Source organism: Furipterus horrens, unplaced genomic scaffold (assembly GCF_987537825.1).
Source record: "Furipterus horrens unplaced genomic scaffold, mFurHor1.1.pri manual_scaffold_1, whole genome shotgun sequence".
Classification (NCBI taxonomy): domain Eukaryota; kingdom Metazoa; phylum Chordata; class Mammalia; order Chiroptera; family Furipteridae; genus Furipterus; species Furipterus horrens.
In genome coordinates, this window is record NW_028327171.1 from 8,324,036 (window position 1) to 8,349,170 (window position 25,135).

The 25,135-nt window shown below is 52.2% G+C and overlaps 1 protein-coding gene across 1 annotated transcript in view; it reads left to right on the plus strand.

The window, feature by feature from the left end:
- The window catches only part of SLC37A1 (solute carrier family 37 member 1), a 52,053-nt gene that overhangs the window by 19,154 nt on the left and 7,764 nt on the right, over positions 1-25,135 (plus strand). The window contains exons 7-18 of the mRNA XM_090271938.1: positions 460-595; positions 2,339-2,415; positions 3,452-3,618; positions 7,157-7,194; positions 10,619-10,696; positions 15,048-15,182; positions 17,542-17,632; positions 18,783-18,845; positions 19,351-19,436; positions 20,468-20,516; positions 21,657-21,730; positions 24,294-24,372. Of these exons, the coding sequence (XP_090128064.1) occupies positions 460-595; positions 2,339-2,415; positions 3,452-3,618; positions 7,157-7,194; positions 10,619-10,696; positions 15,048-15,182; positions 17,542-17,632; positions 18,783-18,845; positions 19,351-19,436; positions 20,468-20,516; positions 21,657-21,730; positions 24,294-24,372 (1,073 nt within the window). The remainder of the gene's footprint in view (positions 1-459; positions 596-2,338; positions 2,416-3,451; positions 3,619-7,156; positions 7,195-10,618; positions 10,697-15,047; positions 15,183-17,541; positions 17,633-18,782; positions 18,846-19,350; positions 19,437-20,467; positions 20,517-21,656; positions 21,731-24,293; positions 24,373-25,135) is intronic.

A 25,135-nucleotide genomic window follows, 5' to 3' on the forward strand; every position in this document is an offset into this window, starting at 1 on the left:
TTGTAGCTGCAGGTGACGAACTTAATGACAGCTGAGGTGCTAAGAGATTGGCTTATGGTCACAGGTGATCCTTTTATGACATTTTGTCCACAGTTTAAGAGTGAAATTTTAACTGAATGTTATTTATATAAGAGCAGGATTAACTAGCAGGACAAGTTTTGGGTTTTTTTTAATTGGCAGCCATCATATGTGTAAGCCATGGTGTTCGAGGCTTATTGTTTGACAGTGAGTGACTTTTGCTAGAAATAAAGTCTTAAAAGATGTTGCCAATTGACAGTTTCCAGTTAATAAGTGCTCCATTGAGAAATCATTATGGTTAAATCTTCTTGGAAATTTTAGTGCTTTGGGGTTCTAAAAGCTCAGAGAACAGCATGAAAACATCCGGAAAGAAGTCGCTGGGTCATTTCTGTTATGGGTGTGTTTGTTTGCTCATACTTATCTTTCTTTTCTTATCCTCAGTGGCATAATAGGGGAGCGCCTGCCAATTAGGTATTACCTAACTTTTGGAATGCTAGCCAGTGGCATATTTACTGCCCTGTTTGGGTTGGGCTATTTCTACAACATCCATAGTTTTGGCTTCTACGTGGTCACTCAGGTAAGATCTGGGTCTTACCATGTGTGGGGTTTCCATGATGAGCTGGATGGGGTGTTCATGTTGCGGGTCCCTGCCTCTGCCCAGAGAGATGATGGCAGGTGATGGCATCAGGATGGGGTCATGCGAAGTAGACCTGTGTCTTGTCTGACGTCAGAGTCAGCCTGACATGCAAAGTCTCTCTTCTCTGAAATCCTAGCAGCCATGCAGTTTTTCTTAAGTTTCAGGAGTTGCCTCTTGAAGAATCCTGTTTGTGCATAACCCTGCAGGGAACTGAAGCATCAGCCCCCCAGCCTTCATCTGGATGAGCTCTAGATGGTCTGTCTGGTGACAGACTGTGCCACTCAGGAGTCAGAGCAACACACGGTGTAGTGAGGGCAGACGGAAGGGAGGACTGGGGCATCACCGGCAGTGGGACAGGGTTGGAGGTAGCCAGTGGGAGGAGAGAGCCTCGGGGTGCTCAAAGGCTGGGCCAGGCCCTGTGGCTTTGCCCTTCCAGCGGGGCCCAGCCCTTCCTGAAACTCTTGGCCACTGCATCTCCCAGCATTCCTGTGGATAAATATTTACTAGAAATGGAAAATGAAAAAATAATGAGCTCAACTTCTGAGGCTCTTCAGATAGCCTGGGGTGGGGGGACCTGTTATAAAATCCTCAGAGTAAATTGGACATAATATACTGTTTTAAAAAAAATTCTCACCCAAGGATATGTTTATTGATTTGAGAGAGAGAGAGAGAGAAACATCAATGTGAGAGAAAAACATCAATCGATTGCCTCCTATATGCACCCCAACTGGGGATCAAACCTGCAACCTAGGTCTGTGCCCTGACTGGGCATCAAACCCCCACAACCTTTTGTTGTATCGGGACAACACTCAAACCATCTGAGCCACCCAGCCAGGGCCATAATTTGCTTTTCAATATTTTGCCATAGGCCTTGAAAAAATTTTGACTTTTAATTACAAATGTAATTTACACTTTATAGTAATATATAAGATTAGAAGGTAGGGAAAAGAAACAATTTTCCAGAGTTCCAGCATGTGCCCGCAGGGAAGGCCCGCCCTGGCTGGTGCTGAGGCCGGGCCAGCTTGCACCTACCAGATGGTCTCCTGGAGAGCTGGTCCGCCCAGTCGTGGCACCAGGCATCATGTGGTCTTGAAAATTTGCCCCTGATGCTCCTGAGACTAAAGCGAACCCATTCGCCAGTGCACTTGCTAAATTCCTTCTAGAAATGTAAGCTCAGGGTACCCTTGAAAAGAGGGAGAATGCTTCCTCCAGGCTTTAGGTCAAGGTTAAACTCGGTTCAGAAAGTCATTAACAACAGGACCTTCTTCATGACATGAGAAGTGAGAGCGTGCAATTTACAAGCCGTATTTATAGTACAGTCACAGTTGTATAAAAAGAAGACAACTGTTCTCTCTTTTTATGAAGTTGAGATAAGGCAGAGGTTGAAAACTTTGGCCCCAAGCTGTAAATAGTAGTTCCTCTTCTAGCAAGAGATTTTCTTTTCTTTCTTTTCCCTATTTACTCTAAAATGTTCACAATGGGCATGTGTTACACTTGTAATTATATATGTAGTTTAAATTCATCTCCGGCTGCCGTGGCTCACATGAAATAGGGTTTGGCCTCCTTTTCATGCGGGCCCCAAACTTTTGAAGAACAGAGGAGGGGAAGCCCCTGGGAGCCCCACCTGAAGACAGGCTGTGTGTCTTCCCCGAGGTGAGTCCCCCCTTTTGTCGTCTGTCACAGATCATCAACGGACTGGTGCAGACCACCGGCTGGCCCAGCGTCGTCACCTGCCTCAGCAACTGGTTTGGAAAAGGAAGGTGAGACTCCGTGAAGTCTATGATTGTCTGACCACTATGCTGTACACCTGAAACTAAAACGAAATCACATTGAATGTCAACTGTAATGGGAAAATACTATTTTTTTTTTAAAGGAAGATGAGAAAAGGCCACTCTGCTTCTAGCAGCATTATTTTTTAAAAGATGTTTTTAAAGACTTTAGTTTTTCTTTAGACTTACTGTAGAATAAAACACTTTATTCTATGAAATAAGGTAATTAAAACTTCTGGGACTTAAGGTTCTGAAGTTCAGATGGCCTTTGTCCCAGGAGATGCCCTCCCTGCTGTGGGCGGGGTCAAGTCTGTGTCACTGCACAGCTGACTGGCAGCCTGGCCTTTCCTGGCCTCCTGGGGACCTGGGAGAAGGGCAGCAGGCAGGGCCTGCCCCAGGCCTTTTGATGCAGAAACTACATTAAAAATAAGACCCAAAGGCACATGGAAGTGTGACAAGTGCTGACTAGTCGCCCAGCACCTGGTAGCAGAGGCGCACTCAGCCGCTGGGGATCTGACGGCAGTCCAGCTGCAGGTGTAAGGTCTGTGTGACACGGCCTGGGGCCAGGGCCAGGGCAGGGTTAAAAAGTGCTGGGAGATGCTAAAGACTCAACGCTGAAGCAGGAAGCCAGCTCCCTGAGCCTCACCTAGATACTCCTTCCCTCTGGGGGGTCCCCAGCAGAAACGTGTGAATGGGATATTTCAGTCAGTAACTGGATTTAGTCTGCAGAGACACAAATTTAAATGTGGGGCCTTCCAAGAATTTCAGGAAAAGGCCTCATTCCTCTTTTTTAATCGTAAATAAAGAAGCTCTGAGGGATGCGTAATAATACACATGTCCCTCCGAGGTGAAATGAAACCCAGCTCTCTCGTGAGCATCTCCAGGCCTGCGTCCTGCAGAAGTGCCTGCACTGCCTCCTCGTTCCTCGACCAGCTCTTCCGCGTTGCATGCGCTGCTGTGTCCTGCACAACAGACCCACTGACGCTTCTTAACACCATTCGCCCCCTTGTATCTTCTTGTGTTGCAGGCGAGGCTTGATTATGGGGGTCTGGAATTCCCACACCTCCGTGGGCAACATTTTGGGGTCCCTGATTGCTGGCTACTGGGTGTCCACATGCTGGGGCCTGTCCTTCATCGTGCCCGGGGCTATCGTGGCAGCCATGGGGATCGTGTGCTTCCTCTTTCTTATCGAACGTAAGTACCCGTGGCCATGGAGAGGACCCTCCGGGAGGGCTTTGGGAGCAAGTTGTTAAGAGAACAGGCTGTTGCGTAGCTCTGTGCAGGCGTGTGGTTGCCCTGGCTCTCACCGCACCAGGGAGGCGTCCTTCCTCAGGTGTAGACGTCCCCATGAGCTGTTTCTCCCCCAGTCATGCTATCTTTCCTGCTGTTTCCTGATTTCTGGAGTAACCGAGAGTGAAATTCCTTCCACCCTGTCGTCCGGCCCCCAGCATCGGGCGTGTGTGGTTCTCCTTGGGTGTGGGAGTCTCGTCGCTCCCCGCCAGGCTGTACCTGCTCACCCCGGTCTTGCTGCCACCAGCTGGAATGCATCTTGCCAGCTTGTTTGCTTTCTGATAACATACATCTTGGACAGTGTTGTAAAATGTGATTCAGCTTATCACCACGTATCTTAATTAGGCGAGGAGTGTTCCATTCTAGACTCCATACCAAACTTGTTTTAATTGAATTTGAAATTAATTTCTAAAACAGAGCTCCAGCAGGCCAAGGATTTTTAGTTCCGTTGATGACAGACAAGCTGGCGTAGCTGCTGCATGTCAGGGTGTTCCCATCCCCCCAGGCATTTAACTGTACCTTGAGCGTCACTGGCATTCTGGGAAAGGTTGTTGCGTCACCTGTTTTCCTCCAGGATGGCCCCGCAGCAACCTGGAACTCTGTCACCTGGGCTCTCCAGGGTGTTCCTTACACATGAGTCACCTGGAGAACAGTGCACTTCCTCTTTGAGAGCACAGGCACCCCTGGGTGCAGTGCGTGGTTCTATCTGAGCTTTGGGGTCCACGGTGGCTTTTATTCTCTTCCTCAGTTTCTGAGAGGCTGGGTCTGGGGGAAGGAGGCAAGCAAGGAGGAGTGGAGCGTGCGGCAGTACACGTGAGCTTGCTTGCTGGCCTGGCCTGGGGTCTTCGTGCCAATCCCCAGTTGGCTCAGTCAGCCTGGCCGGGCCTTGTCCCCGCTCAGGGCAAGATGGCCAAGAACAAGGAAGCTTTGGTTTGGTCTTTTGTAAGAAAATGAGAGCCTCCTTCCCACGGAGCGGCCACCACCACTGTGGCTCCTGCAGGGTGTAGGGTTGGCGTGCAAGGGGAGCTGCTGAGAATCTGAACAGAGGGCTTTCCTGGAGCTGCCTGCCTGCCACTTCCTGCCACTTCTTGTCACCCCTTCCTCTTATTCCAGGGGTCCCCCTGCTGGCTTACCCGCCATGCACTGTGGTGACCTTGCAGCTCTGTTTCTCTCCTCCCTGGTCTACTCGTGGACAGAAGTGCCGTCTCTCAGCTTTCTGGGGCCCACCAGGCATTAGGCAATAGACCATGCCTGTAAGGTTGTCTTAGAAGATCTTACTGATGTTGAGGGGCAGGTGAGCACATCCGGGCCTGGGCTTGTGCCTCCTGCTTCTCGGGTTCTCCTCGGTGGCAAGCTGGCCCCAAGGGGGAGTTCTGTGGCGCCACAGGCAGGAGTGGGAAGTGCCATGGTGCCGAAGGCCTAGCCACAGAGCCTGTCCTCCCCTCCTGTCTCCACGCTCTCATCCCTCTGCGTGGTGGCTTTTCTCGCCCGCCGTCTTAGCCTCCTGCCTTTTTACTGCTATAGTCAAAGTTCCACGAGCCCCAATGAGTTCCCCATTCCTGTTCTTCATGGTGCCACCAAAAGTTCCTTCTCACTGCCCCTCCTTCCCTGCCCACCCCACTCCTGGCCTCCTGGCCTTGCGTTTTTCATGCTCTGGGGAGCATGGTCCTCAATGCGCTCTGGTCTCCCACCAGAACCCTGGTCCTCCTGGTTTATCTCACCCAGTACCTGACCCTTGCTGTCACCTGCATCGCTGGGCACCTCCTTGAATGGCTAATCACTCCTGGAGGTTGGCTGTCCTTGTCATATCGCCATGGCCACCCCCCCCCCCCCTGCCAAGGCTGGTCTCCCCAGTGCCTGGTTCACAGCCTATGGGCACTTTCTGGACTTGGCCTTTCTCTGCCTCCTGCTAAAGGTCTTCCTTTTTAGCCCTCCCTCTCTGTGTCTCCCAGTGTGTATGGCTCTGCCTCTGAGGTCACATTTACACCTTGTATTAAAATCTGAGGTTGACCGTTATTTGTATTGGAAGTAAGACATCTCTCAGACTCTTCCTAATAAATTAGTAAGCACACTCGCTGTGGCTCTTCTTCTTCCTGTGTCACAACTAGGACATTTTTCAGAGGGAAAGGGGGTGGCTTCCTATGTTCCAGGCACCATGCCAGGCTTGTGGATCTCCGGGGGAAAGGACCTGAGGCTCAAGGTGCTGACTGACCTGCCCAAGGTCACACAGTAAATGGGGAATTGAGGTGTGACCATGTGCCAGCTAACCCATTCAGACTGTCTTAAACTTGGCTGTGGGCCACTTAGTCCTTGGGATGCATTCTTATGGGTTCAAATAAAAATCTTTTTTTTAAATTTAGATGATAATCTTTTAAAATTTTATTTTGTATTGTGTTTATTGGAGTGACATTGGTTAATAAAATGTAGGTTTCAGATGTACAATTCTATAATACAGCAATACGATACAGTATATTGTATGTTCATCATCCAAGATCAAGTCTCCTTCTGTCAGCATTTATCCCACCTTTTCTCTCTTCTCTCTGCCCCGGCCCCCCTTTCCTCCGTAATCCCCATGCTGTTGCCTGTATCTATGAGTTGGTTTTTTTTTGTTCTGTTTTGTTTTTGCTTGATCCCTTCACCTTTTCACCCAGCACCCCAACCCCTCTCCCTTCTGATAGCTGTCAGTCTATTCTCTGTAAATATGACTCTGTTTCTATTTTGTTTTGTAATTTATTTTGTTCATTAGATTTCACAGTAAGTGAAATCATATGGTTCTTGTCTTTCTCTGTCGCAAGATAAGATTTCCTTCTTTTTTACACCCGAGTCATATTCCCTTGTGTAAACGTACCGCATCATTTTTATCCCCTCATCTACCAGTGAGCACCTGGGCTGCTTCCAAATCTTAGCTATTGTAAATAATCTTCCAGTGAACATAGGGGTGCATATATTCTTTTGAATTAGTGTTCTGGGTTTCTTCAGATATAGTCCTAGAAGTGGAGTTGCTAGGTCATAAGAGAGTCCCATTTTTAGTTTTTTGAGGAATCTCCATCTGCTTTCCGCAGTGGCTGCACCAGTCTGCGTTCCCACCAGCAGTGCGTGGAGGCTCCCCTTTCTCCACATCCTTGCCAGCACTTGCCATTTTTTCACTTATTGATGATAGCTGTCTGACGGGTATAAAGTGATACCCCATTGTGCTTTTAATTTGCGCAATGATTAGTGACATTGAGCATCTTTTCATATGTCTATGACCATCGCGTGTCCTTTGAAGAAGTGGCTATTCAGCTCCTTTGCCCATTTTTTAATTGGATTGCTTGTTTTGTTTTGTTTTGTTTGTTTTGGTATTGAGTAAATGTATCAGCTGGGTCCTGTTTGGTTTAGTTTTTTGTGCTGGTGGAAACACCCAGCCCTGGGCTGACATGTTGTTGCATGTTTGGTATTTCAGACCCGAAGGACATCGCCTGCTCTTCCACCCCAGTGGCGGTAAGGATGCGCTCTCTGCTTCTTGTGTCTTCTTGGATGGTGTGTCTGCCAGGTGTCTGATGACTGTCACAAGTCTGGTCCTGTCTGTGCGGTATCATTGGGTAACAAAGAGTGGACAAGGGTCCCACCCTCCATATATTGGCAGTTTTAGAAAAGGGCTAATCATTGCCGTCTGAGTTAGGGACTTCCTCATGGAGGGTGACCAGAGGCCAAGAACTGGCCATGCCTCAAGAGCAGTGGCGACATCCTGGTTTTCCCCTGAGTGGACGTCGCCCTGTGACTGCAGGGAAGTGCAAGGGGTGAGATGACTGCTGTCCACACATCTCACGTGGGCCATCAGGACCGCCCAGCACATCAGCCACCTTTCCCTGGTCAGTGCAATGCCTGCTGCCACCTGCCTCCTCTGACCTCTGCTTGTGCCCAGCTGATGAACAGCTGACCCTGCTCTTGGGTTGTTGAGCACATCAGCGGCCACGAAGGGCCCTTCCCTCTGCTTCCCCACACCACTGAGTGCACCTCCCGGCCTGCCCGGGGCCGGCCCTCCCTCTTGTGGCCTGGGACCCGCTCCTGCGCTGTCAGCGTTCCCTCTCTCCCACGTCATTCCCAGCACGTGATGTCGCCATCCACCTTGGACGAAGCCTCTGTGCCTCACGCCAGGCTCCCTGCTGACCTTAGAGCGCCCCGCCGTGACTTCACTAACACTGCTCCACTCTGTCCCCTCCCCTCCCCAGGCCGTTCCGTTGAAACCGCCCCCCAAGGTTGCCAGTCGCAGCATCTGACTCCATGTGGTCCGCGCTCTGGCTCACCCACTTGACCTGTCACTGGCGTTTGACACAGTTATTCCCTCCCTTCCTGAAACACTCTCTTCCTTGGGCTTCCAGGCACCACACTGGCCGCTCCTACACAGAGTGCTTGGCTGGCCCCCTCCTGTGCCAGCCCCCGGATGTGGGGCACCCCTGGCCTGTGCGTGGCCTCTTCTTTCCTCATTTGTTCTTCTACAGTAAGAGATCCTGCGCAGGCCCCGCTGATGCCCCCAGCGTGGCCCCTTCCCCGAGCTTCATGGTCAGGGATCCTACTGCCCACCTCATGTCCCCAGAGATGTCTGGATGTCTTCTCAGAGTTAACACGACCAGAGTAGACCTCTTTATTTCACCCCATAAACTTGCAAGGCCCGTGGCATTCTCAGTCTCAGGGAACCCCATCCACCCCGTGAACACCCAAATCCGGAGGACTCACCCCAGGTCTTCCTTCCGTCTGCCCCGCAGCCTGTCCACCGCCAGGTCCATTAATTGTGTGTGCGGGGGTGGGGTGGGGGTAATGGAAACCCTCTCATCACCTCCACGGCCCCGTCCAAGGTGCCACCATCTCCTCTGAGCCACTCAGCAGCCCCCTCAAAGGGCCCACTTTTGCTCACGTAAAACCTGTTCTTCACTCTGCACCTGGAAAGACTTTCCTGAAACAAAAGTCAGAGCACGTTGCTGCCTTGTTTACAGCCCCCGGCGGCTCCCCAGTTTTCTCAGCACAAAACGTAGTTTGCCCCTTGCTGCCTGTCCCCCCTGAAGGCAGGGCCCCATCCTGCCTGCTGCCAATGCCCGGTGGCCGGAGCAGCAGCCGCCACTGAGCAGGAGGACACCCAAGGGCTCTGCCCAGGCCTGTTTGTTCCCACTGTGGGCATTTGAGTACAATTAATAGGAAAAGAAGGATTCTGGTACCTTACAAAGATAAGGAAACAAAATCGATTTTGAAAATCACTGCCTTCAGGAAGATTAACACCATGTGATTCTTTTTAACTATATTGATATTTTTTTAAATGTTTTAAAAGCCATTTTTCTGCCACGATCATGAATGTCAAAGGCCAAGCTTCTATAGATCAATTTAAGTTGTGCTGTGAAACAGCCTGGGGTTTCGGCCACCTCTGGGACTGGTGCTGGGACAGCTGGGTGTCTGAGTGCAAAGGCTGTGTTTAAACCCCTTCTTCACACTGGACACAACAATTAAAACGGTCAAAGACCTAAATGTGAAAGCTAAAACTATAAGACCCTTAGAAGGAAATAGAGGGGTGTATTTTAGTGATCTTGGATGAGGCAAAGCCTTCTTAGATACACTACAAAAAAGGACAAGGGATGAAAGAAAGAATAAATCGGACTTTTTCTGAATTTAAAACTTTCATGCTTCAGAGGATATCAAGAAAGTGTGAAGACAACCCACAAATGGGAGAAAATATTTCTTTTTTTTAAAGGTATTATTTATTTATTTTTAGAGAAAGGGGAAGGGAGGGAGAAAAACAGCAATATGTGTGGTTGCCTCTCTCACACCTTGAAGTGGGGATCAGGCCCCAAGCCCGGGCATGTGCCTTGACTGGGAATTGAACCAGTGACCCTTTGGTTCGCAGGCCAGCACCCAATCCACTGAGCCACATCAGCCATGGCAGGAGAAAATATTTCTAAATCATATATCTGATAAGGGACTTGTATCTAGACTATATGGAGAACTCATACAACTCAGTAATAAAAAATAAAAAATATCCAGTTAAAAAATGGGCAAAGGACCTGAATAGATATTTCTCCAAAAAGATATACAAATGACCAATAAACAATGAAAAGCTCTTTAATATCATTAACCATCAGGGAACTATAATCAAAACCATAATGAGATACCACTTCGTATCTGCTAGGATGGCTAGAATAAAAGACATAATAAACTGAAACCCTCACCCACTGCTGGTGAGGATGTAAAATGTGCAGCCACTTTGGAAAAGTCTGGCAGGTCCTCAAAAGTTTAGTTACCAACCGTATGACCCAGCAGTTCCATTCCTAGGTGTACATCCAAGAGAAAAGAAAACCTGTTCACATAAAAACTGACACATGAGTGTTCATCATAGCATGATTCCTGATAGCCAAAAAGTGGCAATGGTAGCTACCCATTGATGGACAGCTAAATAAAATATGGTATATCCACACAGTGGAATATTTTTCAGCAGTAAGTAGGAATGAAGTCCCTGAGTAGGTGCTACCGCATGGTGAAACTGGCAAGCACAATGCTGCGTGAAAGAAGCCAGTCCCAAAGGTTAAAGTGCAATGTCCGCAGTAGGAAAAACCGTGGTCAGGAAGTCAGCCAATGGTTGCCAGGGATTGACAGTGGTGCACACAGGCAGAAGGAGGAGTGACTGCTAAGGTCTTGGATTATCCCTCAAGGAAGAAGTTTATTTTCACATACTATGATCTGAGGGTCTAGCATTCACCTATTATCCGAGGCTCTGGAATCTTGAGGTTAAATGGGTTAGCCTTGGTTTTATTTTAGTCATTTGTCCTGTTCCCCTTGGCAGCTTTTTTGTGGAGGCAGTGAGCATCCCTGCTGCCGTGACACGAGGTGTAACTTCTGGCTGTTGACACCGTAATTGCTCTGATTGCATTTTTCCTTCCAGCACTCAAAGAGCTACGCGAACGGCCTGCCCAGGTTCAGACTGCAGAAGCCGGCCGTCGCCGAGGAGAAGGAGCCTCTGGTGAGTCGCACGCGGCGCTGCTGAGCAGGGCGGCAGAGCTGCTGCCTTGGGGACCTCTGTCACGGGCATCCAGGGTCTCGTGCGTCTTCAGGAAAACTAGAACTCGCCCTGCTTAGAGTTCTTTGGATAGTAGGCTAAGCTCACTTTAAATTTTTAAATCAAATGTGAATCATCCATTGGTTCAAGTGTTGGCAGCGTTGCATGTTGCGGGCGCTGGCCCAGGCCGGTCAGCGCGTGAGCACCAACCACAGAGCTCCCGTTCTGGGGGGCAGCGGTGGGGAACAGACGAAACGTGCTTTCTGCAGCAGCTAAATGCCAGGAAGACAGAGCCGGCCGAGGGAGGGGTGGGTGGGCGCTCGTCCGGGTCTGGCCTGGGAGCCGCCCCTCAGCAGGTGGCCCTGGGAGGAGCAGAGAAGGCCATGAGGGGTGACCCTGCACACACCTGCGCCGAGCGGGGAGCTCAGGGCGGGCTGGGACTATGAGGTGGCCCAAGAGATAACGCAAAAAGCCACCTTCCCGCCCTCCGCCCTTTCACTCCCATTTTACAGAAGACAAAACTGAGGCACAGAGATGCGGAGGCCACGCTGCAGCCCAGCGGTCCCCCACCACGGCCTGGGTCTCGCCCCTGCCCTCCCAGGGCACTTCCTGGAGGTTCCGCGTGTCACCTCGGCTTCACTGGGCACACCGAGGCCCAGGGCTTGTTAGATCTGGTTAAGTGTCAGAAGTCTAAGCTCTTCTTGTTAAATCAAATAGCTTAAAGGGTACATGTATTAAACAGCTTCTAACTTTTTTTTATTGCCTAAGGAAATTAATTTGTAGGAGTTGAAATAATGGAAGGCAGAAGAATAATGTCTCATGCATCTTGTTTCTTAGATTTTTAGAAGAGTGTTGGTAGTGATTAGTTCAACTGAAATGCTGAAAAATCTCTGCTCACTTTTGAGTGTATGTTAAAGAAATCAGGTGTCTTAGTTTGGGCTGCCATAGTTAATATACTGCAGACTGGGTGGCTTAAACAACAAACATTTGTTTCTCACATTTCAAACACTTATTTCTGGAGTCTGGGAAGTCTAAGGTCAAGGTGCCAGCAACCCCGGTGTCTGATGAGGGCCCTCTCCCAGGCTCGAGACAGCCAGAGAGAGCGGGGAGTGAAGCCAGCTCTCTGGTGTCTCTTATTATAAGGACACTAATCCCATGCACAGGGCTCAGCTCCAAAAGCCATTACATTAGAGATTGGGTCCAACATAGGAATTCTGGAGGAACAGATATTTGGTCCATAGCATCAGGTCTTCATCGATGTCCAAGTGGCTTAATTCCTCTCCGACTGTTACTGAAGAGTTACCTTTTGTTTTGATGCAGGATCTCAGGCCCCGTGTTCTGGTGCAGTGACTGACCAGTACAGCTGGCCACGTCTCCTGAGTGTAACGTCACTCTTTCCTTTTCTGTTCCTTCTACGGAAGTCTGTTTCCTAGCATGTCACCAAGGAGACATTACACAGAGGCCCCAGCGGGTCTTGTTTCAGGCCCAGCCACACCCAGACTAACCCCAGTGGGGACACGACTGGGAATTGTGGGCCCTGGTTAATTGGTGTCCCCTTGTCCAGGGGCCTCTGAGCACTAACCAGGCTCTGGTCCTTGCCCTCATGTAGCAGGAGAAGCTCACAAACTGCAGGGGCTCTTGGGCCGGCAGGTGGGGTGTCCCACAGGGTTAGCAGGATGCCCCGGTGTCCCGTTTCCCAGAGTGGCCCCGTCAGATCCATGGGGCTCAGTCAGAGTTGAGTGTCCCTCAGTGCCCCCAGCCAGGACCACCTTTAGGACGGCAGTGCTGCTGGCTGTGTGTGCCAGGTGCGATCCCTAACGACCTAACGAGGAGATAGTAGAGAAAAGGGGTGGGTCAGGAGGAAATAGGAATTAGGAGGAGGAGGCTCTGGCATCGCTCAGCCACGTGATGGACCCTCTTCCAGGCCTCGTGGGGTTTGTGATGATCATCTTGGGGATGGTAGAAACTGGTCATCCTTGTACTCATGGTCTTCTTCACCCTGGCTTCTTGGAGGATCTTTCAGCAAACACGTAATGAGCACTGAGTAGGTGTTTCCATGCCAGGATGACTCCTCCTTTGGTATAGTGGGGACCCATGAATCCCCTCTGGGGACGGGTAGCTTCCTCACAGTGTGGCTGCAGATGGCACCCATGTGAGGCACGGACCCTCGTGTCTAGACCGGAGCAGTCATCATCGCACGCTGTAGTTTTGACAGCACAGAGCCCTCTTACTCTCTCAGAGTGTAAGCCTGGGAGTGGGCGCCGGGCCGAGGAAGCCCCAGCCCCATGAGGGCCCCACAGGTCCCGTCGGAGCCCTGGGGGTGCCTGGGCACAGCGTCCTGTGTCTGTCCACTGGGTGGCTCTCTGTTAGCTTTGCAAGGAGGAGGCAGCCAGACTCCCCTGGTCCGTTTTAGAAAACTTGCACTTTCCCGTCTCCTCCACACACCACAAAGGACTGGGATTTGGTGGCTGGAGCCTCCCGGCTGCGCATAGAGAGGAGCAGGAGTGGGCGCAGGCCTGTTCTCTACAAGGACAAGACCCTCCCCCTGAGGTCCCCTTGAGCGGCCCCTCACTGTGTACAGGGCAGAAGGCTGGCTCTCAGGCTTTGAGTCAGCCCGGCAGTCCCTAAAGCACTTACAGAACAGGGAGGGGCCCAGGGCGGTGAGCCAGGAGTGTCACCAGGTAAGGTTCCTGGGCCCGACCAGCCGGCACTACTCTCTGAGTCAGGGGCTCTTCTTCTGACTAAGCCAAATCTTTCCACTTCCTTTTTTTCTTCTTGATCTGGCTGCATTCTGCCCCTTGGCTGGTCTCCTTGGTGTTTTTAAACATCTGCGAGTTCTGCAGTTCTCAGCCTGGACCACATCTGAGCGTGCCCAGGGCCTGCCTCCGGGACCACTGTCCTTGGTGCAGGTGCAGCCTGCACACCTGGGCTGCTCAAAGCCCGGCAGGTGCCAGTGCTCAGCCAGGGTTGAGAACCATTGATGTATCTCCTAAAGTGGCCAGCCAGCATAATTCACAAGACAACAGTTCATTCCCAAACTCAGATGGCAGTTCTTGGTCTTCATATGCTTGCAAGGGGCTGGCATTAGCAAGACCATGCGCTTTCACACTGAGGGTCTGTCCTCTTTGTGCTGCGGTTTCAGGACACACGGTACATGTAGACATGTTTCTCCAGAGGCCAGCCCTCAGGGCCCCCATCAGGGAGCCGGCTTCCGACTTCCCGGGACGGGATCCCGCTGCCTGGGTGTGAGATGCTGGGGCTGAGCACGTGCTGGCCGCCGCCACCTGCCACCCAGTGCGCCAGGTTTCTGTCTTGCACTGGGAGAGAATTCTAAATATCGAGTGATGGATATGGCAGTGTATCATCATCTTCTTTCTTTTTTTTATTAACTGCATTTTGAATCCAACTGTCATAGGCTGTATTGAGATAAATAGAATACAAGCTGTTTGATTTTGTGGAAAGTCTGAAATACAGAGGAACATTTTTTAGTCCTTGAACTTCTTAGTTCACTCGTGAGGAACAGATTTAGAACATCTTGGTCTAACTGGGGACCCCACCCCGCACTAGGGAACACTGTTTTGCTTTCATAGTGCAAATTTATCCTTTAGGACTGTCCAAAGTCAGAATTTAAAAAATATCAGAATTGGTTTATGAATTTTAAAATAATGTTGTTTCTGCTAATGTAAATCCATTGTGAGCTCCTTGAAAAATGTAGGCTCATAAGAAAATTTTATTGACATTTTCATAAAAATTATAATTTTATCACTTGGTAACCATTGCCTGTTAAGAATTTAGTTTCTTTCTATAAGTACATTCTATAGTTACCTAGTTACATATGTATGTAGTCAAATATACGTATATATTAAATATATATGTATATATTCCTTGAGATGGTGAAAATGCAGTTTTGATTGATGTTTTATTATTTAACGTGTCATAAACATTTTTCCATGTCATTAAAATCTACAATTTTTTTACAAATGCAAGATACATTATTGATACAGATGGACTCTACCACAAAACTGGTGTGACATTCATTTTATTGTATAAGTAGTCTTTCATCGTTCAAATTGTTTTTCACAGATCGATTCCTAGAATTGCTGGGTCACAGGGTTTTGCATGTTCAGTTAGTATTTCCTAAAAACGTGTGAAAGCTAATGATTATAAAGTCACGATCGCGGGGAGAACTTTCTCCCAGATCGCCTGGCGACTTTCAGCAGGGCACTTAGCCATCAGGAACCCTGGCCTCACTTCCACCGACGAACTGACTGGTAACCTTCTCTCCCTCTGCCTTTTCAATGGGACTCGTCTCCAGGACGCCGAGACGCAGTGCCTGCTGCTGTCCGAGGGGAAGCGTGCTGTCCATCAGAACCACGTGGTCCTTCTCCCGGCGGCCGATGGCGGGAGCAGCGTGGCCGCCATCAGCTTCACAGGGGCCTTGAAAATCCCCGTGAGTACCTGTGCCTGGGAAGAGTTTCAAAAAGGGGCATCTGTGCACACTGTGAAAAGGACCTGGCCTGTGGATAGCGAAGCTTGGAAAGAGCAATCCATGATTATATAAGGCAGAGAGCTCAAATATCCACAGCCGAGACCCAAGTCCAACAGGGAGCCTCAGCACCGAACGAGGCTGCCGTGTTCTGTTTGCCTCACACTGTGGTTAAAAAGGCTTTGAAATAGTTGTCTCCATTTAAAAAATCAAATTTCATAGACAAATAGGCCTCTCATCTTCACCTGAAAAATCTGAAGCTCTGGCCCTATCACCACCCGATGGCTCCATCCCTCCCTTCTGGTCCCCCAAGACCTGAGTGTGAGCCCCCAGGAGGCACCGGCACTGCGTTCTGCTCCACAGGGTGAACCCACTCGCCTCTCTCCAACCATTACAGTGCCTTTAGGGGCGCAGACCTGGTCCTGGGACCCACGTCTCCTAACAGGGAGGGAGGAGGGGCAGGGAGTGCGCGGAGACCAAGGGGAAGGAGAAGTGGCTGCTCCTGGAGATGGAAAGCTGATGGTCTGCAGAATCTGGGCTTGTTCTCTGTTCAGAAATCAGGGGTGCTGGTGTGTGGGGAGGTGACTGGTCCTGCCTCTGGGCAGATAGGCATGCGCAGTGACTGCAGGTGGGCACCTGTGCATGACCAGAATGTGGAGGAGATTCAGGAAGGCTACTCAAAACAGAGCTGGGAGGCAGTGTGCCATGGTGAGAGTTCTGGTTGCTTTAGTCTTCTTGTGTTAAATTCATGGGCCCCCGCAGCAGAGAATCTAGGGGGCTGTCAAAGGACAGGTAGAAGCTATTTTCTTCTAACACGGTGAACAGAGGCAGCGAGGACAGAGATCAGGGGCAGAAGCTGTGGGAGGGAGAGCGCAAACCCTGTCCACATGGACTACAGCAGCCAGGCCTTGTGTCTGCTCTCAGAAATGCCCGAGGTGCCCACACTCCATGAGAGGGGGCAGGGGGCCCCGACCCAGAGGCCCCTTCGCACTTGCGTGGGGCCAGAAGGTGAACAGCACACCCAGAGCTTAGAGTCCCATCATCACAGAATGAAGAGATTTAGGGCTGCTGGAGAGCCGATGGGGCTGGGGCTGCCCAGAACCAGGGGCCGCTTCAGCGGAGAACGCTGGAGCCCAGCCTGACTGCCCACGTCACTCAAAAGGAGCTCTGTGGGCCGGCCTGCCAGAGAGACTCATTTTAAACAGAAAGATATTTTTTAAATTGTGTTGTTAGTAACAACTAGTAACCTTTCTGTTGTACCTTATTGTGGAGCTGCCTCTAATACTTTTGTTGAAAGCGGGGTGCACACTAGTTACAGAAATACAAGTGGGGTCATGGGGAGAGCAGGCTCAGAGCTGCCCTGGCCGGGCTTGCCCCAGCCCTGCCGCCCACGCGCTTGACATCCCAGGCAAGCATGTCAGCCACGCAGAGCCTCCACGTCCTCATCTGTCGTGTGGGCGCGCTGGCTGGCATCGCACGTGGTGTTATTCTGAGGACTGCGTGAGATCACTTCATTACAGCTCTGAGCACGGCGCCAGGCATATGGTGAGCACGCAGTAAACACACGCACATCCATGAACTTGGGTCATTTCAGCATCACTTACATAGACTGAGTGTCGTGTTCTTCATCCCGTGTGCTGTGTACAGGCAGCGTGGGAAGCAGGAGCGATTCAGTACCTCCACGCGGTCCGACGGCTCCCTCACATTTCCCAGGTGGCATCTGGAATTGTTGCCAATCAGGTGCCAGCTCTTTCTAAAAGCGGACCCGATGTGGACCTCAAACGGTCTTTTCACAGTGGCCACCCAACTCCTCCTTGAGATCTGCATTGGGTATTTCCCCAGGACCCAGTTTGCTGACCTGTGTCTCCTACAAAACAGGCAGAATTGTTGGTTCTGCATGTTGCTGGTCACCATATAATTTGCGGTGTTTTGGGTTTCAGGGGAGAAAGGAACAGCCATTAAATACTCAGTAACAAGGTGGCTCTCCCTCTTTCCTGGGTGCCAGCAGCTAAGGTTTCAGAGCGATACGGGTGAGCATCCCATCCGTGCGCGTCTTCACCAACCAAGCGGATGTAAAGGCATGGGTTTCTAGCTGACAGGGTAGCTGTGGCCTGAAGGAGCCTGCCGGGCAGCTGTCCCATGACCCTGCGTCCTAGGTGGCACGGTCCAGCCCCACGTGCCCTCCGCCCGCCCACCCGGAGGTGCTAATAGCAGACCAGAGCTGTGGGTATTTTATGGATGTCAGGGAATCTGTGATTCTACTGCATATTTAAATGAACGGTGAGCACACCTCTGGGCTCAGCGGTCCCTCTCTCTCTCTCAGGGTGTAGTCGAGTTCTCCCTGTGCCTGCTCTTCGCCAAGCTGGTCAGCTACACCTTCCTCTTCTGGCTCCCTCTCTACATCACAAACGTTGGTGAGTACCTGGTGCTATGCAGCGGCTGTGACCTGAACTCCCTTTATCTGCTGGCTCCACAGACTTGGAGACATGCGTGAGGTATGATGATGAGAGACACACTTTTGAGTCCGACCACACGATCATGGAAATGTATAGACAGAAAGGGAAGTGTTGCCATAGTAATAACCTTGATGGGGTTCAAGGGGCGACATGTTACATCCCCGCTGTGGCTGCCAGTTCCTTGGGGCTCTTCCTGTTCTGGGGCAGCCTGCATTTAAATCTAGGCTCCATCAGACTTCAGGTCATAGTGGCTGGTGAGCAGGAGCAGAGGCCCTGGGGAGCTGAGGTAACAAAAGCTTAATCATCTGACCTGGAAACTGTTTCCTGAGGACGACCTGCAACTGGAGGGAAGAGCGGACAGTTTGCCTGGTTTCCACAGCCCAGGAGGGCTGAAGCTATAGGCGGTGACAGAGCACAACAGCTCAGTTGCAGTGTGTGTCCTGTACAGTGTGTTTGTGACCACAGGAGGAAAGACAAGAGGAGGGCCCGGAAGTTCTTAAGAGAAAAGATCCTCGAGTCCAGGGGTGGCAACATCAGCTGAAAGGGGACAGGGGTGTTCAGGATGGGGGGGTCCAGGTGGGGGGGTCCCGGATGAGGGATGGTCAAGGAGGGCCGGAGCCTCTGGGTGTTCCCTGAGATGCGGTCTCTGGTGAACCTGACCAAGAGGTGACATGTGGAATGTCCCCAGCAGTGTCAGGGGCTAGCAGAGGTGGACAGGAGCCCAAGGCAGGAGGGCTGAGTCCCACAGGGACGGAAGTTGAGAGACAGTAAGGGGACCAGAATGTTAGCAGGGACACGACCTGTGGGAGGGCGGGGAGGGAAGGCAGTAAGGAGTTCTGGGGGCCCTTCCCCGCTTCTGTCCTGCGTGGCATGTAACTCTGGCTCCACGGAACCAGAGGGGGTTACTAATTAGACTCCGTAGGACCAATCCTCACTGTTTAGGTCAAGAGTATTTAGTTTTCATCTCTTCTGTGTACCCACCCACATGCTGGACTGCTTTCTTTTAATCTGAGTTAACGACTTGCTCCTTGGTTTAAACCATGCTTATGAAACGAAAGGATGTTACGTGGGGAACTTCCTCACAGTGACACTCCTGTCATTTGAACAGATCACCTGGATGCCCAGAAGGCCGGGGAGCTGTCCACTCTGTTTGACGTGGGCGGGATCTTCGGTGAGTCTGCCACCGCCTGCTCTACTGCCGTAAAACAATGGCGTGTGGACACCTGCAGCCCAGGATCTCTTAAGAGTTGACCTACGACTGAGGAAAATGCGATGTTTCACCTGGGTCGTGTGAAACACGGGGGACGTGTCCCCTCCTGTATCCTGTGCCCTGACTCTGAACATGAACTAGTGCTCAGACAGGTGCACCCAGTAGGTGACAGACTGGTGTTGTTAGTACCCTAACAGGTGGAGGGGCTTTGGGGCCAACCTAAAACCAGACCCCAAGACTCGCTCGTTGGCTCCCTGGGAAGTACCCTCCAGGAACTCATGTCTGATCACAAGCACATAGGCCTGTTCAGAGGTCAGGCATTGCTGAGGCGGCTTCCTGCTAACGTGAAAGGGGACTCGGGAGGAGACATCACTGCCTTCTTGCTGCCGCAACTATATTCTGCTTCCCTCCGTGGGACCTTGCCCAGGGAGGCCAGCACCTCAGGACCCGCCCCTCTGCTTTGCAGGTGGGATCCTGGCAGGTGTCGTCTCAGATCGGCTGGAGAAGAGGGCTTCCACCTGCGGGCTGATGCTGCTGCTTGCAGCCCCAACGGTGAGTCTGTCCCCACCGCCTCTGCCTCTGGACAGCGCCTCTCTGTCCCCCCCACCAGCAAACACTCCCGGTCTGGCCCAGGCTCACCCCATGCATGGCTCTTGTTTTCTGGGTCTGCCCATCACCCCAGAACCTCCCTCTGCAAACCCCGTGGGACAGCAGAGCCCCAGCTTCCTCAGGCCCATCACGGCCCAGCCTCCCCCACCCCACTGCACAGCAGGGCCCTCCCCCTCTGCCTGCCCCTAGACTGATCCTTCAGGAGCCCCGGTGCCCTCCCCACCTCAGGAGCGCTGACCCCGCCCCGTATTCTCCTCTAAGTTCGTACTGCTTTTAAGTGTTCACTAGTGCACGACCTTGGGCAGGTGTCTTTCCCTCTCTGTGGCTCAGGTCCTTTCCTGCAGGAGGAGGACGATGTAGCAGTGCCTCACATGGTCCATGTGAGACTTAAATGAAACATTGTGTCATTACTGCTTTTACAACAATATTACGTATAATAGTATTACTCATCAACGTGCATTGTAATTATTGGGCCATCTCCCACTCCACTGGGCTGTGATTGTCCCCAGAACAAGTCTAGTTCTCAGTCATCTTGGGGTGGTGGACACTGGCCAATGCAGACACTGAAGGTTCACTAAAGAACTGACTGTGTGTGACCCCCTTGCCTCGGACACCTGCTTCCCCAGATGCAGCTGTAGGGACAGATGGCCTGTGGGGGAGATGGTTAAACTCAGGGAAAACTGCCCCATCCCAGTCCTTCTGCCCCAGGAGCTCAGAGAGGGAGGCACCGCAGGGTCCCCCGGCTCAGCAAGCACCCTCAGGACCTGTGTGTCTGGGACAAGGCAAGTGGCTTCTGTGCTGGGCCCTTCATGAACGCCCAGCCTCAGCCTGCTACCCAGGGAGCAGGCCCGCCTCTGGGTCGGGTCTGTCCCCTAGCAGGCTGGCTGCCTGAGCTCCGCCTGCCTGGTGGTTCCCGGGCAGCCTTTCAGCCACTCGTGGCAAACCACTGTCACCCTGTTTTCACCCGTTCACAGCTCTACGTGTTCTCCACCATCAGCAGAATGGGTCTGGAAGCCACCGTGGGTGAGTCCACAGGCCTTTCTTTTCTTTCACTCACTTTTTGACCAGACGGCTTGGTGAACTGAAATGAAAAATGAACAAAGGAGCATTTAGCTGGTGGGACAGGGCACAGAGTGTGGCTAAAGTAGTCCCCACGGCCCTCTTTGGGTGGGGCCATTGGGAGCGGCCCGTGGGGACTCCTGCTCCCAGGCACAAGGCCTGGCCATCTGCAGGGCTGAGAGCGAGGGCAGGAAGGTGCGGGCCACCTGGCCCGGGGCGGTGATAGGCCCTGAGTGACAAGGGGCAAGGAGCTACTCGCAGAAGCCAGATGTCACCTGGGAGGCAGCAGGCTGCACCCTGGCAGGGGAGAGCAGGCCAGAGCAGGTGGGTCGCTCTCCCAGCCCGTCCCCCCCAGCTGGCTGCTGACAGCCGCCGTGCAGCGGGCAGTTCCATGACACTGAAGGACTATTTTTAACGTACAGCTCTGACACTTAGAAATATTGTTTCCGTCCTAACAAGCCAACAGTGGGGGCTGGAAGACATGAGGCCGTGTGTGCTCCCACTGGAAGTTACCTGGAAGGCAGGTTGCTGGCGGGGGCTGGTGGGGGGCGGGCGGGGGGGGGGCTCATGGGGGTGCACGGAGTTTTCTGCTACCCTGAGTCCCCGAGCTTCTGCACAGAGGACTGAACGAGAGGACAGTCAGGACAGCGGCTGTGCCTTCAGGACTAGGCACTGCCATCCTGCCTCGGCAGCCCGCTGCACAGGGCGGTTCCCTCGGCATTGCAGAGAGGAAGCCCTTTCTGCGGCAGATAAGGTCATGGCTGGGGGTGACCCACACAGGCGACAGGGAGCCTGTGCTGCCCTGGGTCTCGCGTGTGCCCTCCCTGTGTGTCAGCAGCTGCGTCCGCTGAGTTGTGGGAGGGGGTTCTGGACTGGGACTGGGCTGAGGAAGGATGTCTCAGGGCAAGTGTAAAGGGAGGCGCTCGTGATGATTGCCCTGGTAGTTACCCCGCGGGGTGTGTGGGCCACCTCCCCAGCATCCCGCAGGGGCCAGGACCCGTTCGTGACACCAGGGTGCCCCCTAGGGGGTTGCTGAGGTGGTGGAGGCTCTCCTGGGGTGCAGGCTCGCTGAATAGCCCCCATCCCAGTTTCTGGTTCCCACAGCCATGCTGCTGCTCAGCGGAGCCCTGGTCAGCGGGCCGTACGCACTGATCACCACTGCCGTCTCCGCCGACCTGGTGAGTGGCCTCGCGTCTCAGTGCAGAGCCGGGGGCGGGGCCGAGGCTGGCTGGGTGCTCGCCTCTTCCATCCATGACAACAATGGTCTCTGTTAGCACGATGGTGTGTTCATAGCAGCACCTTTTTTGAAGATGACCAGTATCTATCCTTTTAAGAATTTTCTAACCGAATGAGGAGAGATGGCAGCCCCGCTCTATAAACGAGGAGGCGGAGTAGAGATGAAGGGACTCATCTGAGGCCGGTGGTCTGGCTCCGCCCTCTGTGCTGCCCCCTCCGGCCCTGGGAGCTTGTGGCGTGCCCCCCGGAGCCTGGCCTGGGGCCGCGGCAGAGGGAGGTCGGCTCCTCCCCGGCATCCAGCCCACTCTGGGTGCCTGCTCTGCGCCTGAGCCTCTGCTGGTGTGGGGACTGCAGGTGACCAAACAGGGCCCCAACCCTGGGAGGACCTGTTCCCAAGAGGACACTGCCGCAGTAAAGGAAGTGACTGTGCAGGACGGTCAATGTCCACGCCACGGTGGCAGGAGCCACCCTTGGCCTTGGGATCCACAGGGACTCAGACCGACCCTTCCTCCTGGAGGAAGGGGCTGCTGACAAGGGGACAGGTGACTCCCAATCGTAGAGACCCCAGGTCAACCCCAGAGAAGGCAGGCCGTTCTCACCTCCCTGACACGAAGGACAAACACGTCACATAGTTGTCGTGTGGACACCTGAAGGGCGTGCGGCACGAAAATGCAACACCCCCTTTAAAGGTAGTTTTCACAGAGAAGTGGAGAGAAGAGGCAGCTCCCACAGAGAGAAACCCATGCAGACACGCCGCCTCCAGGAGGTGCTCCTCGGGGTGGGCTGTGTGTGCCACCTCCTTCCACAGAGGGCAGTGGGGGAGGGGAGGAGCGATGTGGCTCCAAGAATCCAGGCAGACCCGACCTCTGCCAGCTGGCCAAGGTCAGCGCTCACAGTGACAGTCCTGTTCGTACAGTACACTTGGTGTGGAGTGCGAAGTGCCTGACCACACCCCATCCCCTGGAGGGCATCAGTGACCAGGGAAGTCTGGGAAACTGTCACAGCCTCGAGGAGTCTAAGGGGACATGATGACTAAGTGTCCGGTGGTTTCCTGGATGGGATCCTGGGACAGAAAGAGGTTAAATTGGACATTAGATAGAAAACCAATTGTATCAGAATAAAGTATAGATTTTAGTTAATAATACATCAATATTGGATGGTTAATGATAACAAATGTAGCATCACAGTGTAAGTGGGTTCAGGGCAGCCAGCAACTCTGTGAATCTAGGACCATCCTAGCGTTAAAAGGTCCCCAAAAGTGTATGCTCGTGGGCAGGATGGTGAGGCTTCTCGGCCATCTGGTCTCCTGAGTCCCTAGAACAGACTGCCAGCTCCAGCTGGCTCTTCTCCTTTGCATGACTCTGAAGTCCTTCTCGAATCGGACCCAGAAGCCCCTGCCCCCAGCTCACACTCCTGTTTAGAAACCATGGGAGTCCTCACATCTGCCTCAGGGCCACAGCCGTGCTTCTGCCTGACACTCAGCCCCCTGTGAGCAGCCGGCAGCTCTCGCGCGCTGTTCTCGGCCCCGGAGGCCCTGTGCCCAGACAGCAGGGGGAAGCAGAGTCGAAGTGCCAGGAGCTGGGCACCAGGTCTCTGACCTGCAGCACCGCTGTGCTGAGAGAGTGCTCCTCTGACGGCCTCTATGAAGCATGTCCATGCGCCTGGCTGCGTGAGCACAGAAAATTCCAGAAAGGTTACCACCAGACCCAGAGCAGCGGTCTGCCCCTTGAGATCAGAGGGCAGAGAAGGGACTCTCACTTCCTTTCCAGACTCCAGAAAATGCGGATCATGGGTGCTTATCCCTGTGCGTGTAGGCTTTATTTTATACACGTGTGCACATTTGTTTTTACGAGCTTTATTTTTGTAGTTTTAGACTTCTAGGCATTATGTTTCCTGACTTCTTTCCTTTTATTGTCCTCAGTTTGTCCACCCCCACCTCCCCCACAACCTTATACGTGTGGCTTTTTGCAAACCAGAGCTCCTGCCAGCGTGTTACCTAGGACTTGTGTGCCCTGCATGGCTCCCGTGGGTCCTGCCCTCTTCCCCACATTCCCTGGCATTTGTCTTCATTAGGTTTTTAGGTACTGCAGCGCCATCTAACATGTGTCCCGGAGGGCCCCTAGCAGAAATGTGGAGTGGGCATTAATGCTGTCATGGCTTAGGGACAGGGGACCCATGTCATACATTGTTTTATCTTCCTCAATGGCTGGCGTGCTGCCTGGGGGAGACAAGTGCTGTGCTAAGTATTTGTTTCTTTGGAGGGAATTCAAAGAGGCCTTTAAACTAGAATATGCTCAAACAAGTATTTCTGATCATTTTTGACTATTAAAAATCCCTGAAACTTTGCTTACTTTTCCACGGTAAGTTTGAGTGGGAGTAGACTTTATTTTCTAATGGAAGACACCCCTCGTTCTGAACTACTCAGCAGTTATTTGTGGAAGGTGTGGGTTTCTCTCCCCTCTGATGCTGCTGGGATGGGCTTCACACTTGACTTTGCTTCTCCAGGGGACTCACAAAAGTCTGAAGGGAAACTCTCATGCCCTTGCCACCGTGACTGCCATCATTGACGGAACCGGGTCTGTAGGTATGTGGATACTTTTAGCACTAAAAGTTAATTGTGGTCACTGGGGAACCGCGTGGTCACGTCCTAATTAACAGATGCTGCGATTCCAATTGCTTTGGTGATATTAGGATCCACTGGCCTTCTTAAAATATGAACAGGTCAAACCCAGGGGACGTGGGTGTGCAGCGCTGTCTGTCCTCTGTAGTCGCATGGGTCCAGAGACAAGATGGGCGTGTGGCTGCTTGGAACTAGTTTTCGTCCAAGCCATCAGTTGGCAAACTACAGCCAGGCCCATGGCTCACTGGTCTGGTAACTGTTTATCACTGTCATCTCCAGGACAGAATCTTATTTGAGTGTAAATGACAGGCCCTGGCTGGTGTGGCTCAGTTGGTTGGGTGTCATCCCGTAAACCCAAAGGTCATGGGTTTGATTCCCATCAGGGCACAGGCCTGGGTTCCAGGTTCGGTCCCTGGTCAGGTTGTGTGTGAGAGGCAACCGATCGATGTTTCTCTGGCACATCGATGTTTCTGTCCCTCTCTCTCTTCCTCCCCTCCCCTCTCTCTAAAATCAATATGCATGTCCTCAGGTGAGAATTTTGAAAAATGTGAATGACAGGAAAACTAATGCATCCCAAAGCATGCCAGATTCCAGGTGTTAACAGCCTCGTTGAGGTTCTTGGAGACAATTCAGCATTACACTCTGAAGGACAGAAATGTAAAATACAAAACTCGCCTTCAGAGAGGAGCAGGTGGGAACTGGTAAAATGCCAATCTGAGCAGAAGGC